We start from the raw sequence: 17,517 nt of genomic DNA, 5'->3' as shown, positions 1-17,517 counted from the left end.
GCCAGGCAGAGTAATGACAGGTATCATCTTTAGACGTTTGCTAGGGATCGAACCCCAGACCTTCCGGTTTCCGGGAAGATGCTCTACCACTATACCACGGATGCAATGAAACTTTTGAAGAATGATTGTAAGAATATCTGCAGGATTACATCAAATTGTTATGTGACTATATTATGATAAGCAAATTTCAGCATAGCAAGACAAAGATCAAAGGAGCGGTATTGACATAAGTCCTTACTTGTTTACCAATCCAGCTTCACACATTCTGGGAAATAAATATGTTTAAAACAAGATCAAAGGATGTTGTTTGTTTTTTATTATTTTCATGTGGAAGATTATACCTGTCTATGTGTTTGATACCTACATAAGTACATGCTACCTGTTTTATTGGTGTTTATCAAATGCTACCTCTCATTGACTTCCTGGTGTATATGATAAGAAACACGGATATATGAAGTAAAGATAAAGGAACAGACACTATGTAAGTAGCTGATAGTCCCCCTGCCAGTACTGCACTATTCACCTGTGTGAAGTGGAGCTATGGAATCTGTTCGTAGTCTTTGCAAGAAATTCCGCATGGATCGGTAATTTTTTTTCAACTTTTTTTTTCATGAAATTGATGTTTAATTTGTTGATAGATTATTTTATTTTGACTTAAACTTTTAACACACATAATTTTTTGTATGAAAAGATACCCCAAAATACTAAAGTGTTTCTGTGAAACTGTTGTTAAAGTAGACACTGATTTCAGAAATAAAGCTTACTCTACCCTCAATGTTGTGTAACAAAGTAAAGTTTTGCCCTGATTTAGTATTACTTTATACTAGTTCATAGGAAAACTATACTTTATTACACTACACAGAGAGTAGAGTAAACCTGTTTTTCACTTTTCTGTGATGCCAAATCTAAGACTAACCTTGTGTGTTTATAGAGGTGGGTTTAAGACCAAATCTGTAATGAGTGGACCAGTAAATTGAAAATCCTCCAAAGGGGCTAACTGATGGGCTGTTCCACCTTATTTGCCTCCACACTTACATTAAGAGACAAAGTATGTTTTAAACATAATAAAACACCACTAACGTATAGAAGTTTATGGGTAACTAAATTTTATTATCTGTTCAGGATTATTCATAATCCCATGCAGGATTAAGGAAGGATTTAAGTTTATTTTTTTATTTTTATATATTAATTTGCTTCTGTTTGGTTAAGTGACTTGGAAACATTCCACAAGTGCATTTTTGGGCCGAGCTAACACATGTAAATCAAACCCGAGTTCTGTGTCGCTGGTTATTGTGAGTTAAGGTATTTTCTACATGATATACATGTAGTACATATAGCAGCTTAGTGCGTGAAATGGCATCACCATGGTGGAGAAAGATGAAGAGCAACAGTGGTCATTTTGTTTGACTGCTGCATGTTGCTAATGCCCTACCCTGAGCAACAGGTGTACAGGTGATTGTGAAACTTTTCAAGGATTGATCATTGCTGTGCCCAAACCCAGGCATTCGATTCCTTAGGCACCAAAGCTCACCATGGACAACTTTGTGGCTGCTGTGACTCAGACACAGCGGTTTGAATATGTTTGGGATAACCCTACCTTAAGAGAAATGTTTGACATGGTCTTGCCATATCTATTTCTTCTTAGAGAATATTTTTCAATTTTTCGACAAGAAGCTCTTTCACCCGTTGATAATGGATGTGTGTGGATGCGCCATCTTGATCAACAGTAATGATAGAATAATATACTGAGTCAAATTAAAAACTTCACATTTTTAAAAGTAATCCCATATGATATACAACGGACAAATGTATCAGAGAAGGTAATTTTTAATCATTAATGTCCAAAGAAGGATTTTAATTAACGGTGGTAACCATAATTTTTTCCAAGCACCTACATTATTTGGTAATAACATCAACAGTTTAAATCATACGTCCCAAGCACGAGAATCTGATGGCACACAAGTTCAGTAGCGTGAATGGCCACCATGTGCGTTGACAACTGCCACTCAACGCCTCAGCATGGACCTTGTGATGCTTGTGAAAACATGATTTGGAAGACGACGCCATTGTTGCTGCAAAATGGTGCCAAGATCTTGCAAATTCTGTGGTTGGTTCTGGAGAGTGCGCAGACTTCTGCCAAAAGCATCCCAGACGTGTTCGATGGGATTGAGGTCGGGAGACCTTGACGTCCAGTCCATGACATTGACTCCTGCATTCTGAAGGAAATTCAAAATTGCTGTGTGGGGTCTGGCATTGTCGTGTTGGAAGATCAAAGCGGGTCCATGTGCTGCTATAAAAGGCAGAAGTTCTGGTGCCAGTACCTGGTCACGGTAAGCAGCAGCGTTGAGGTTGCCACAGATGACAAGAAGTCTGGAACGTGCATTGCCACAGAAAGCACCCAACACCATGACACTTCCGCCTCGAAATCTGTCAACTTCCTGTACACAACACTGGGCGTAACATTCATGACGGCGCCTCCACACCCTTGCCCTACCATCAGTAAATCGAAGATTAAATCGGGATTCATCACTGAAGACGACTTGATTCCAATTCCTCTGAGTCCATCGTTAGCGTCGCTGTGCCCACAATTGACGTTGACGTCTGTGTAATTGAGTCAGAATCGGCCGAAAACACGTCCGGTATTATGGCCACGTGACCAGTTGCACGTGAAAAACCACTTTTGCCACTATAGTGCTGTGCACATGATTTTGATCGATTCACCTGCACAAAAACGGGTGTTATCTGAAGACAATACGTGGCCATTACTGTTTAAATACACAATAAGGGCCCACAATGATAACTGGTCAAAATGTTAAAATTTTAGGATTGTGAAGTTTTTAATTTGGTTCAGTATATTACCAAGGATATGTCATATCATGATGTATTTATTCAACGTCAATATACCATGCTTGGCACACTGATAACTGGGTTCCAAGTTTGACCTCAGGGGCACGGATGTCCCATTTGTCTGAGGCACCACAATTCACTGTACAGAGTTGCATCCCTTAGGTACGTACCTATTATCATGAGCCCTGATTTTGTTTCTAGCTTCGTCAGAACCAAACCCACAGGTTTCACCAAAGTGGTAAACATCTAAGACCTGCATTACTTGGGGCAAAAATGAACATATAAAACATCTAACAGTGCCTTCACATACAATGGCAACCAAGGACTTAGGAACAAGTCATGTTACTGCTTCATGTTATGAAACTGTTTGTTACATCTAAAAGGATTTGTGAGAAGGGCCTTTATCAGATTGTCCTACCTCCCAGAGAGGGAACTAGTCATTGTGCGTGTCCCTAAACGTTCCCTCTACTGTCACCCTGTCATACATGGCCAAATCCATACAAGGACAAGTGAAGGGGCACTTTGCAGTATTGGTGAAGGCTATTTTAAGTGGGTATTACATTTAGATCACTGGTGGGGTATGTGGCTCAGCGATGAGTGGTTTTGCTTATCAAGCAGAGGGTTTGGAAACACTTATAGGAATACTTCACATTGTGGTAACCTATGTTGGTGTGTTCCACTGTAATTTTACTCCTATACTGGTGAAAGCAGCATACTGTAGTTGATCTCAATATGAATGTCAATATGACATTTGCTTCCATATATAACTGATCATATGGAGTTTTAGGATTTACAGTGATATTTTGTGTGATAAATGTGCACTATTCTGAAAAACATTGCTTTGAAAAAAGATGTCTGTAATCATATATTTGGTATGTTTTTTCTGTGGTCTTGTTAACACTATGTTGTTTTTTTCCAATCAATGTATGAAATTAGGATATATTTATATGCAGTAATGAGCAGATATAAGATTGATTTTAGTTCAGAAAATAATTGTTTTAACACTTTGGTCGAGGATAATACCCCTTTGCTGATGAAAATAATTGATCTTCTACATGCATATCATGTACAAAATTATTTACATTCTTAAAGAGAAAATGTTAATCTAGTAATTAAGCAGCAATCAGGTTTCTAAGATTAATAGTATCATGTATCAGTCTGTGACTTAACCACAAGTCCGAAGAGTGAGAACAGTTTAACCACCACCATGGTCCGCCCGGAGAGTGGAAGGTCGGAGATTTGATCTCAAGCCGCGTCATACCAAAAGATGTTAAAAGATGGTACTTGTTGTAACCCTGTCTGGAGCTCGGCACTAAGGGGCTAAAACAAGGACTGGTCGGCTCGGAGTCAGTATGCTGTGTCTGAATAGGGTATTCATTGTTTGATTGCTTATAAAAGTCCATACTTAATACTAAGATCTACAGAAAATATTGTATAGTGATAGGTTCGGGCTAAAGTTTTTGACACAGACTGCATCAGTAGAGGGTCATAGATGCATACTGTCATCAGTAATGAGTGAGAGATTGTGGTTCAAGGCCACGATTAACAGTATTTTCTGTTAGCTAGATCTGAGATCCTATTTGTTTACCACTTTGGTGACACCCATGAGCAAAGGTACATGGGCTGACAAACATAGAAACATAATCAGAGTGAACCAGGATTCAAACCCTTGATCATAAGTCCCTGGCAAGCCCAAGGAATGCAACTCTTCACAGTGACTTGTGGTGGCTTAGATAACTGGGCCATAAGTGCCACTGAGGTCAAACTCCCATCACGATATCACTGTTCCATGTACACTAGGGTCAATAAATTTAATTATTTCTACCACAAAAATGCATATTCACTTTATTGGAAAAATCATGTGATCAAAACTGTACTGAATTAAGCAGGTTAATTTTGTTGTGATTCTCTCTGGTAATAAAACATGTTCCTTGTACATCGGGACCTATGTTTGTAATTTATATTATTTATTTTTACTAAATAAAAGAAATTCATTCAATATTATTAACATATATTTCGGCAAAATGATCGGCCAATCTTACCAACTCAGTTACATGTATTTACAGCAACCTCAATCAGATGTCCACTTTTGATGCCTTGAAACAAACCTAAGATGTATGTCATAAATGTTATACTTTATGATAATGTTCCATGTTATTGATGATGATGTTGCAGATAATTACTACACTTGTTATTAAGTTGATGATCTAATGATGAATGTTACCCATGACTCTTTTCATACAAAGGTAAATATGCCTGATGGAACCAACTTGATCTGATAATTTATCAGATGCTGTCATGACAAAAGCTTTCAATTGTTGTTTCATGAGGAGAATGTTTTATAACATGGATCATACAGGATTTGGACTTACTCATGTAGAACCCTGAAGTTTGAGAATAAAACTATAACTTAAAATTGCTAAAAAGTAGCAGTTTAACAAAATAATTTTATTTTTCCACTATTTAAAAAATTGGAACATGAGGATCCAATATCTGAATAAGAAAAAACAAATTGACTTTCAGCACGGTATGTTAGAAAGAAGCTTAAAAATATGTATGTTTTTTTCTTTAGGTGACTTCTTAACTTCTTAAGTGAGCCATTTCTATTGAAGAAAGTATTAATCTAAATTTGTCAATGTCAGTGAAAAGGATATCGGAACCTAAGACGTATGAGAAGTACTTACAACTCCTGTTAGATTCCAAGTGTTTTAACACAGAATGGCCAAGGAATTGATTAAAATGTTCACTCTTTCAAAGAGTGATAAATGATTATGTTTAATATGTCAATCTTTATAGGCAGGTTTGCATGTGAATGATTATGAAAAAGAATTACTGTTATTTTGCTGTGTCATAACTGAAAGATAAAGCATGGTCAGCAATTTTCTTAAAATCCGACTATTTTTTTATATTTTAGTGGGGTTTTTTTAGCTGAGGTAGTGTCTACCTGAGAATTGAACTACCTATGCATGTTAAGATATTGCCAAGCTGACAAGAGAGGTCTCATTATATATTTTACCTGTGTTTCACTAATGTTACCGATCGCCAATTACTTCCTGGTTTACCTGATAACAAGCACATTGCAAGGCACACCCAACATACATTATCTGATCAGTTCATAGTCCACATAACGACTACTGCAGTGTTGTATAGTTCTACGTAATGCGTGACACATCCATGGAATCTGTGCGCAATCTTTGCCAGAAGTTTGAAGAAGAACGGTAAGGCTTGTTATTAAATAACGATACATTGGCATATTTTGTTACCTGTACCCTGTATACACATATTTATTGTAAGTTTAAACAAACAAATATTTTAATATTTATTGGTTATCTTTATTATCATAAATAATGTGTTACATGTTTTGTGTGTCAAATAGTACATATTAATCAAAATTTATTAACATATATGGCATCACAGAATCTGAAAAATGGGGTTCACTGTAGGTTTATTTTATATAGGGTATGCACAGCATAGATAGTGTGTGTTCCACTGCATGAGCTTATATGACATATTTCATTATCTTGAAGTTATATTTTTAGATTTTCAAGGTGTTATCAACAAATCTATAATATTAGATTCGAAAATTAATTTTCTTTAACAAAAACTTGTGCTTGCAAAGTAATCCAAATGTTAAAACTTTCAGCTGTACATATTTTTGTAACTAGTTTCTACGCAGTGTGGCACAGATACTTGACTTAAAAAACAAATGCAAGTGAAAGATAACTAAAGAATACTTGACCTACTGCAGGGACACACAGGACAAAGTGATAAGATATGCTATCATTGTTTTCAATAAAAATATTTTAATTCATCATCCCATAACCTAACACATTCCTGATTATGGTTCAGGCATCTTCCCCAGACAAGGGGACTACATATGGCCAGTTCCCACCCTTGCCGAACTAGGCTGAAATCTCTGGGCTCGATCGTAGCGCCACCAGTAGCTATGAGGAGTTACGTCCCTTCTATGTCCCTCCTGTTAACCAATCAGATTCCACCTCTCATATCACGAGAAGTCAAGGTGATGGGTAATCAAAATCTATATTGTGGTAAAACAGGTCTTACTTCGCGAAGTGCATCAAATCACTTGAGCACCTTGATTAAAATCTTGAAAAGATTTGCAAAATACCCCAAGTTGGTGGTACACATGCTAAACAAATCCTCGAATCGTCCGAAATCTGCACAGTGGTTGACGAACCGGATGTTCATTTCATTACATGATTTTGATAGGACTATGCATAGGCTCATTAGTCCAGCCAAAATAGAACTCCATAGTTCCAGCCTAGTTCGGCAAGGGTTGAAACTGGACTTTTATAGTCAGTTAACTCTTTTGCCTTGGGAAGATGGGCTTCAGGGAGCCCAATCATGAATTTTCAATGAATGAAATGGGAAAAACACAGATTTTTCTAATAACCTCTAAAGATGTATATTATGCCTTATCTTTGACTTGTAAATCTACTAACTCCTCAAGCTTTGGAAATGAAGCAGTTTCAAGAAACAGTTCTCCATTATTTTTATGTAGTGGGATAGGACAGTGGTTCATGCCAGGGATCAGGGAGATGCTAGACAATTGCCATTTGTCCACCCATGCATAAGTTAATTTTCATCAATTGCCAACAGGTTTTATTATTCTACACCTTTTCAGAGTCTTGCTTTTTTTGGTGTAATTATGTGCATATGGACGATGTACTTTAAGGATTGTGAGTTATGACTGTGTGTAAGTATGTATACCTGAAGTCTGCTGTGTGAATTCGACAGGTATGAACATCAAGCAGATACGAGGAGTCATACAGCTGACATTTGAGGCCTCCCAGTTAGTAATAAAACTATCCTCATGTTAACGTGTATCGATTGAACAAAGTTATATGGGTGCTTCAGACAGTATGATATATAGCTTGTATAAAGAAGTGTGTGTAGTGGTGAAATAATGTAAGATGTTACAGAGAAACTGTGGACTGTGTGGAGGGAATTTATAAAACTACTGCCACTTTTGCCTTTACTATTGTTACATTACTATAGACAAAAGTGGCAGTAGCTATCCTGCTATCTTATTGTAACCTTGTGAGAGGTTCTGCTTTCAAGATGCCCACTGAGATTTAAATTGTTATAGTTCTAGGTTTTACAGTTGGATTGTATAAACAGCCTTTTAATTTGGATCTCAAGTTGATTTTTGACTGCTTAAAAGTAACAATATTTTTGCACAATAATCTTTCATGATGTGAATTGAACCTTCAACTTAAAATTTCATGTTTAGAATAAACACCGGGGATTTCACCAAAGTGGTAAATGTCTGAGACCTGCATCACTTCGGGCTTTCCTCCCACATTAAGCTGATACACCATGATATAACTTGAATACTGTTAAAAGGGGTGTAAAACCTCGCTCACTCACTACTGAGGAACCTGTTATTAAGTTCAAAATAATACTCTGATTTCTTATCATCAGTTTAAGTGGTTTGAAAGGTTTCTTAACTAATTACTTCTTTTAATCTTTGAATTTTGACTGAGAAAGTCCTTTTAAGAAGGAATAAGATAAGACTGGCCTGAATGAATATTGGAAAAATATGGGGCACTCTTTGTTTTGAATACATGAAACTGTTATGGATAAGAACTTCTTTGTTTGTAAGAAGCCAGTTACAGTAAAGTAGAGTGATGGAGTTGGCTGTGTCTGAATACTTAGTATTCACCTGAGCGCAGTCGGGTAGCCTAGTGGTTAAAGTGTTCTCTTGTCACGCCGAAGACCTGAGTTCGATTCCCGACATGGGTACAATGTGTGAAGCCCATTTCTGGTGTCCCACGCCGTGATATTGCTTGAGTATTGCTAAAAGCGGCGTAAAACCATACTCACTCACTAGTATTCACCTGATAAAGGTATCCCTGAAACATTGCTACAATCAATATACATATTATCCTTGAAAGGCTTATGTCTTTATGTTCTTCCAACTCCTAAAGGCCTGTGAAAAACTTTTTTTATTTTGTGTGTGAACTGTGTTCATCCCTCCAGACAGGTGAATATAGTCTATCCTTCATGGTACTGGCAATATGGATTACATTGGTTATTGCTGTTCCCAGCAGGTTGTGGTGGTGTCTCTTTAAGTTTCTGTTAAATGTGGCCAGTCTTACCCGAAGCATCACAGACAAAGGGATCCATTTTCATTGTGTAACTTAATTATCTTCCTTTGAATGAGATTAATAGCCTAGAGAAATCAATTGATACAAACAGAATAGTTAAGTTATGGAGCTTGTAATAATGATAAATGCTAGCTAATGGGGGCATTCAGCCTTTTCTGGATATACATGAATTTGCAGGTTTAGTTTTTACATTTCATCAGATGAATAGTGGTTTATGTGGCTGGATGACTCGGTGATGTTCACAGGGCATGTGTAGACCAAGGGAGAAATATTGACAGATCCTTTTCTTTGTTATGGAGCATGCCTTGCAATGTTTAAGTCAGTTAAACATCAGTATGGAGAGTGGAGATCAGCTGACATTTTTTTATTGTGTTTTTATAGAGTCAGTATTTCTTCGAAAGCTACATTTAATATATTCTAGATATTATGGGTGTTTTTGTTGTTTAATGCTACACTCAGCAATATTCCAGCTATGTGACGGCAACCTGAAAAATAATCAAGTCTGGACCAGACAATCCAGTGATGTCATTGGGGTATGATGACACTCTATCAACCATGTTCACCGAGCCTGGCCACCCGATCTGTTAAGTCACCTCGTACAGCAAGCATTGGATGCTGAGGACCTGTTCTATACCAGAATCCCTACAATCTATATATTTTTATGAAAATAACATCTAAATCACAATTCTTATTATTTGATTTAATTCATTTTAACTCATTGACTATTAAAACAAATACCATCAACTTGAAATAATGAATTATGAAGCAAGCCACAATTAATGTTAATCAGGTTAATGGGTTGTGATTGTGCAAGGATGAGGTTAGATTTGGTCACTCTGATGCTATGTTCTTAGCTCCATCAAGGAATTCTTTGGAGATGCTTGTATGTCCTGAATCAATATGATGCAAAAACTAGTATTATTGATTGCTCCACAAGTAACAATACCCATCCATGAAAGAGCAGATCAGCATGACCTAGACTATGACCAAATTTACCTACTTTTTTTTTATAGATTCCAGTAAGCGTCTGTAAATAAGAAGTTATTTATGTGTATGTCTTTTCAAGTTGAGCAGATTGTCAATCTTCTCCATCTACAGTCTGTAAAGTCAGGGGGATGGGACCAGGCTGACACACAACTCCATCAGCTTGCTGGGTTAAAATGTCAATACTCATTCTCCATTACATGAAGGACACTAAAAGTAGACATATATTTCATGTTGAAATACTTTTTGCTCAATAATTACTGGAACGGTCTGTACATGAAAGTTAAGTTGAACTACTAGTCGAATGTTTTAAGTTAGAAAAACGTGACTTATACCTTGACTCCTTTGTCTTTGACTGGCATTAACTAACTGAATTGTTAGACACCACTTGACAATGATAGAACTTCCTTTTTTTCATTTTGAACAGTTTTAAACGAACAATTTGATGTAATAGGTATGTCACCAGCAGGATACAAACCCACTAAATTCACGCCTAGTCTCAAGAATGCAGCCTTCATAACTTCTGTGGTTTCAACAATGATCTCTTTACTAACCTTTATATAACATTCAAAGGTAATCAGATGATATCAATACTTAAAAAGTCTGGGCTATTTCGTTGAGTTGAGCGGAACTCTATTTTGTAGACGAATGTCAGTGTATGCTTTATGTGAACAGCTGGTGCATGCACTACTCAATAATGTTAAACATAGACACATCAATGGTTGCGGTTCCTTTCAGTTCACTTGATCATGGTCCATCAAGCTGAGTCATAGTTTTCTTTGCCTACTCTGCCAAAAAATTACACACTATTCTCTAGAGATGGTTAAGGCTAAGAAAAGAAACTGTTTTCTTTCAAATTTGAAACAATCCTCTTAGAAGTGACGTCTTGGTAGCCAGATTTAGGCTCAAGAAAAGTTCTCAATGCATCAGAGTCGATTGGAAGAGATAGGTTCTGTAGAGATATTGATCAGAGTTGACAGCATTGATCTTAGCTAACCTTCGCCTTTGCCACTTCCCCCATAATTGTCCCTCCCAACCCTCCTGGCTATGCCCTGTCTAAGTTCTATTCCTATCCCTTCACCCATGTAATGAGCCCAATCTCCTTGATTTAATCAACAAGTTTCTCTTGACCTTAGCAGTTTGGTTTTGCAATGTTGGTCAACAGGGATATGGGAAAGGGAATGTTTTTCACCAAAGATTATGTGATTCCTGACTTGATGTTATTATGTGTAATTGGAGGGTAGGTGATAGACACTCTGACTATGAGGGTTGCCTCATTGAATGGTTTGTGTGTAAAAGCCATATAGAACCAATTCATTTATTGTGTGTGGCCTTAGAATAGCAATTGGAGAGGAGATTGCATGTGGGTGGTCAGATTCTGCAAGGATGGATTTAGCTCTTATTAGAATGAAAAATTAATACCTGGTAATATAAATTTAGTACTGTTAAGCATGGTACTTCAGCATTAGTACTTAAAGTGTTGTGTAGTAAAATTCTTGTGTTTTTATTATTACTGTGTCATGTTATCTTACTAGAAATATGATCACAGTTAATAGATACAGATTTGATGTCAGTGGATTTTATGTAACTGAATACCAGATCCTATATCCAGTGCATGTTCAGCCATTAAAATTTATTTTTACTTGACACCAGCTGTTTTTCAAAGGGTGAAGTGCTTCCTCAAGACATGACTCTCTTACTTTAAATGACATTGAAATTTACCTTCAAACCAAATGTTCAGAAATTCAAAAAATATTTCTTCTTTTTTTGTGTTCAGTATGACCAGTCACCAGTTTACTCTTTGTATTATCATGAGATAGGCCCCCTGAAGATCGGGGTTAGAATTGATCTTCGGCAGCCCATGCTTGTTGTTGGGGCAACTGACTGGATCGGATTGGACTCGATGATATGGTTGATATATGTCATTTTTTCCCAATTGTGTAGATCGATGCTCATGATGTCAATCACTGGATTGTTTGGTCCAGACTTGATTATTTACAGAATGCAGGCACTTAGCTAGAATATTCTGGAGTGCAGTGTTAACTAGCAAAGAAGCAAACAAACAAAGATCCAAAGTCATCCCCTCATGTTATGTGTGAAAATGAATTCTTATGTTCTGCCACATTAGCAGCTTTGTTCAACACTATTGTAAATCATGCATAATTGCAAGGTTTACTCATCGGGTATTTTTATACACAGACTCCATGATGATTGGACACTTTTTGTTCTTGTCAAAGTTTTAGGACATTTAGTGGAATCATTTGACGTTTCTAGATCACGACTTATTCATTTGAAATACCCTGATGGTTCTTTGCTAATCTGTTTTGACAGGCATGCTTGTTTGGCCTTTCAAATTAGATTTAACACCTATTTCTGTGTGAATAAAACAATCCTTTTTTCTCTTAAATTTATCAACAGCTGTAAACTATTGATTAACTGTCAAGTGAGTTAAATATTCTCACAACCACCAAGCCTGATTTTACCTTCACTGTACTAATGCCTTTAGTAATCACTTGGTTTTGGAAAGAAAAGGAAAAATATGTTGGGTGGTCAAAATAAGAATAAATTTTGTAAAACGTTGTTGGTATATTTGATTAATCTATTTAAACATTTGTCATCTGGGTGAAATTTAAATGAAATATAAACTGATTTTTTGTCATGATGAATTATCAGTTAACAGTTACTTATCATCCCATGTTCTACTATGAATTTGAAAAATACTTTATTCCCATTGGTCAGTCAGTGCTTTCAAATCACAATAACCACCTCAAATTGAAACACCTGCTCGTTCAATTCCAAATTCAATTTTGCTTGGTTAAATCTACAGGTAAGCAAACCCTATGGAAACATAGTTTGTTAATCTTCTAACTGAACTACATTGAAGTTTTTTCATTGCTGAAATTAATTCGGATTCGGCAGGAAGCAAAATAGACTTCCTCCAAAGTTTAGTATTCACATTTACTTCTTTATATTGGTGATTGAAAAGCAAAAATGCTGTCATTGATCTTACCTCACAGCTTCTTGTTTTTAAAAACTTGATCTACTTTGGACTTACAATGTTTTATTTAAGCTTTAGGCTTACAATGTCTGTTTGAATCATCACTATGAGTTTAATGTATGAGATTGCATGATGAACTTTTAGAAGTATAAGCATATATAACTAGTCCACTGTTCTGGGTCATAACCGAGGGTGCTACAAGGTTCAAGTGAAGGACTAATTGGAGTTGTACCACCCCTGTGGTAGTGACATCACAGTGTTTTCCTACTAACTTATCTTGTCCTATCTCAGCCTGAGGCATACCACCCACCCTACATGGAACTGTCAATGTTACAGAAGCTAGCGCGACTGTTTGTGTATTACCGAGGGGAGGGTAATTGGTGTTAAAGGTGTTACAGTTTATTGGTATATAGGTTTATAGGTTTATTGATAAGCATGTTTGATACAATATGTCAAAAATGATTTATTCTGTATTGTGGTTTTAATGAATATTTATTCTTGGAAAAGATATATCAGGTTTTTTTTAAGTATTGTACATGTTTGCCTTTCTTTTTTTAAATATTTTAATCCATCTTATGTCCTGTTTGTGTTGTACTTTGGACAAAGATTTTGAAATTTTGGATATGCCAGGTGATTATCATCCATGTGCCTAAACTAGTAATGATAGCAATCTCTGCTGGCAAACTGAAAAACAAATCAGTCAATAATCAGCCCAAATTAGATTCAGTTTGAACAAACATGAAAACCTGGTTGAAAAGATATCAGCTTTCAGAATTTGAAGAAAGTAAACAACCCAGTTCTCAGGGATGTCATTTATCAAAAGATATTAGTTAATACTGGAAGCCTCTGAAATGGAATTATTCTGAGGATGTGTCTGCAAATACTGACTCAACAATTGGGGCTTAGCTCCCAGCCATATGAGGCACTATTAGAATAAGCTGCTATCTTTGTCTGACAAGCAATATTATACAGTTCCATGGGAGAGATTACTTGATAACAGCCCAAATCATATTCCCCACATATTCCCCTGCTGAAAAGTAGGGGGGAATTTATTCAGTTTTGCATTTTGGTTGATATGACATTTTAGAGGGTGAAGATGCTGCAGAATGAATATTCTCTTAATATGTTTGTTTCAGTTAGAACTGTACACATACTGTAGTTCTAGGTTTGAGATATTATGTGAACGTGAATCTCGAAGTTTGAGATATGTGTACAAGTATAATGATTCTTACATAAGAAGACATTTTGGGCCGGTTTGTTCAACATAAGCATGACATTCAAGATGGAATTTGAGATGGACAAGTTTACTGCAGCATGAAGACATGAAGCATTTTATGGATAAGAACTTCTTTATTTATGTTGAAGCATGCATCTCAAAAACAATAGATTGATTTTTGGATCAGTATAAATAGTAAAAACTTTTGAATTGGAAAACCTTCTGCTAATGTGATGGATAGCTGGGTAAGATTGGTTTATTCAAAAGACTTCAATTGGGGTATAGAACTGTATCAGATAGTTACAGTCACTGACTATAATAACAATTACTGTAACTCAGCTAACACTTGAAGGTCAACAATGGAAACTCTCACCGATAAGTGTCACATCATCAAATCCCAGGCAGAGCCTCATTACCAAGTTTTCCCTTACACAGTAAATCTAAAGAAGTACAATTGGGAGATGCACCTCTTTTATCCATTCTGTGTCACACCAACAGTTTACCATGTAATCCCCATTGTGCTGACATATGCCTTTATACAAGATCTGGTAATATGCCATAGAGAGGGAAGCAGGCAAAACAATAGCTGGACAATAATGAGAGTATAACCCAGCAGTGTAATGACCTGGGGATTACTGGACTAGTTGGAAATACTATGTGAGTTACTGTCTGCCTGCGGTCAAGTGAGACAAATGACCGATCCCTGCAGAGTTGTATAGACCCCACAAGCTTGTTCCATTCATCATTTGGGAACCTCGACAATAATGACCACCACCAGAACATCACTTTTTGTACATGCCTCTTGCTTTCAAATACAGTGAACATTTGTTGTGGCAATTTATAAAAGGTGTCAGAGTGAGATTTCAGATGCTGGGCAGTTGCTGGTGAACCATCATGATGGAGGTCTGAGAATCTCATTGACATGCATGAAATTCCTGATCGGACAGGGTCTCAGTGGTCATAGGAACTGCGAAACTTGTGCCTTGCTTATCAGTTTAATCACATGCAGAGTAAGCTTTCTATAACAAAGATTGGCGTCAGGCTAACATTACATTGGACTGTGCAGGCAGGCAGACCTTCAGTGTGATCAATGTACTTCCACGCTCCTCTAGGGAAGTGTGACTGACTCCGTTCCTGGCATGTTAACCACTTGTGAAACATGGCAGCATTTCACAAACTAGTCAAGCAGGCGCTAAAGGTGGCCAAAGGGTAAGAAGCACAGTGTTCAGAGCATCATTCTTTTTGTTTTTCAGATGGAACTATATTTTCATTTACTGTTTCATTTAATCGGATTCTGTCTAGCGTCCGAGCATCATGTCTAACATGAATTGTTTGATCTGTGTATTAATTTGCTTCGTTTTGTTTTCAGTGTTGATGAACTTCCTGAAAATGAGATTGAGGTAAGTAAGACTTATTTTCTCACCCAGTTGTCTAATATTTCCGAAGGAACATATTTTCATTAATTAGTTTGTTAAAAAAATATTATTACAAAATGAGATTTAAGTATGTATATTTTTCTGTATTTTGTTTGTCATTATTCAAAAAGAATTATTTTTGCCTAGTCATTACATCTATGATTTCTCTAAGTAGGTTTTCAGATTTGACAAAACATACTGAAACACACTGAAAAGGCATTATCAACTTTAACTTGAATAAAACGAAAATGATTTTGGCAGTATATCTAAAAAATGAGATTTGAACCTGTACGACAACATTGTTGCATTTGATTATCTCAAACCTAAATATCCTGAACAACTTAATTTCATTTTTGTGTCCATTTTGCCAAATATTTCAAAACCTTGAATATGAGTTTTCAAAGTGTCAGTATATATGGATCTGTATGGATTAAAAAAAAGGTGTTGTCATAGTTTATATTTTCTTCTCCATCTGTGACATAACATAGCACAGAGTCTTACTGGTATGTAATCCTCAGACCTACTGTTGGGCAAAAGGTAGGCCTTAACTAAGACATGGATAAACAGATTAAGTGTGCCATGCCTCTAGAAATGCTTAATATGTATTAGTCTCAACAGCCCAAACAATACCACCGCTGAGTCTGTTTTGATAGGCAATATAAGTATGGCCTAATACCTGGCAGGTGCTTTCAATGTATTTGTTCAGCCATAATTCAATACTGAGATTATAAGATGTCTTTGCATTATCATTCAAATACATGAGAATATCCCAAGAAAAAATATTGAAGTCTTATTTTTGAGGGTTGCATCTGTTTTTGAATTTGTTATATAATTGATAAATTATTCCTTATGTAACCTTTCAGTTTTACATTTGATCTTCATCACTGTTCAACTAGATGTGGCTAATCTAGTCATAGATTCTGAGAAATATTCTCAGTTAACACTATGAAGAATTATTTGTAAGTATTCAATCAGTCCTAAAATTTAAACTGTGGACATGTTGTTTGTAGAGGAAGTTCTGCAGCCTGGCGCTGGCCTTCAAGACCGACAAGTTGACCCTGGAAAAACGGAAAGGTATCCAGGAAAGGTCTCGAGATTTGGCGGAGGAGAATGTGGATAGAGAGCTTGGTGGGCTCAGAGATGCAGCAGAGGTGAGCAGGTTTTATTTATTGCTTAATTGGATTTAAAGTAGTGGTTCTTTCATTTTCTTCATATTCATGAGGCCAAGCTCAAATTTATCTTGGTTTATAGATTTTCTCTGTGGAACAAATAGGGTGAAAATTGATGCAGGCTTTTATACTCAAGTCCAACTTCAAGAGTTTAACAAGGGTAAACCTAAATGGAGAAATGTGGTGAAGATGTTTTGTTTAAGTATTGTTTTATTCAGATTAGTAATTATGGTATCCTAAAAATGTTGCTTTCCTTTATCATTCGCAAAATTAAGAACAGCAGATTTTAAGTGTGGTCTATATGGGGTCTTCTTCTCTTTGGTTAAGCAGACAATGAATTTGATAAGTAATCTGATAAATAACTGGTTGACAGGGAGGGTTCTTGGAAGGAGAGGATGGGTTGACAGGGAGGGTTCTGGCAAAGAAGAAGGGTTGACAGGGAGGGTTATTGAAGGCGAGGACTGGTTGACAGGGAGGGTTATTGAAGGAGAGGATGGGTTGACCGGGAGGGTTCTGGAAAAGAAGATGGGGAGGGGAGAATAGAGGACTGGTGGGCAGGGAGGCTTCTGATGACAGGGTGGGTTGAAAGGGAGGGTTCTGGATAAGATAGTGCTTGTTGACTGGGATGTTTCTGGAAAAGAGAGGACTGGTTGACTGGGATGGTTCTGGAAAAGAGGGGACAGTTTGACATGGCTAACCCTCTAGTTGAGGTCGGAGCCACATGGCCTGACAACTCTCATATCTCACCCAGAGCAAC

At 36.7% G+C, this 17,517-nt stretch overlaps 1 protein-coding gene across 6 annotated transcripts in view; it reads left to right on the top strand.

Moving 5' to 3' along the window:
- The window catches only part of LOC124110784 (inositol 1,4,5-triphosphate receptor associated 2-like), a 177,356-nt gene that overhangs the window by 126,477 nt on the left and 33,362 nt on the right, over nucleotides 1-17,517 (top strand). For all 6 annotated transcript variants that reach the window (XM_048384574.1, XM_046470217.2, XM_048384575.1 and 3 more), the window contains exons 30-31: nucleotides 15,546-15,576; nucleotides 16,602-16,742. In XM_048384574.1, the coding sequence (XP_048240531.1) occupies nucleotides 15,546-15,576; nucleotides 16,602-16,742 (172 nt within the window). The remainder of the gene's footprint in view (nucleotides 1-15,545; nucleotides 15,577-16,601; nucleotides 16,743-17,517) is intronic.

Source organism: Haliotis rufescens, unplaced genomic scaffold (genome assembly GCF_023055435.1).
Source record: "Haliotis rufescens isolate VD_foot unplaced genomic scaffold, xgHalRufe1.0.p SCAF_5, whole genome shotgun sequence".
NCBI classification, from domain to species: Eukaryota; Metazoa; Mollusca; class Gastropoda; order Lepetellida; family Haliotidae; genus Haliotis; species Haliotis rufescens.
This window is presented reverse-complemented; position numbering and strand designations above follow the sequence as displayed.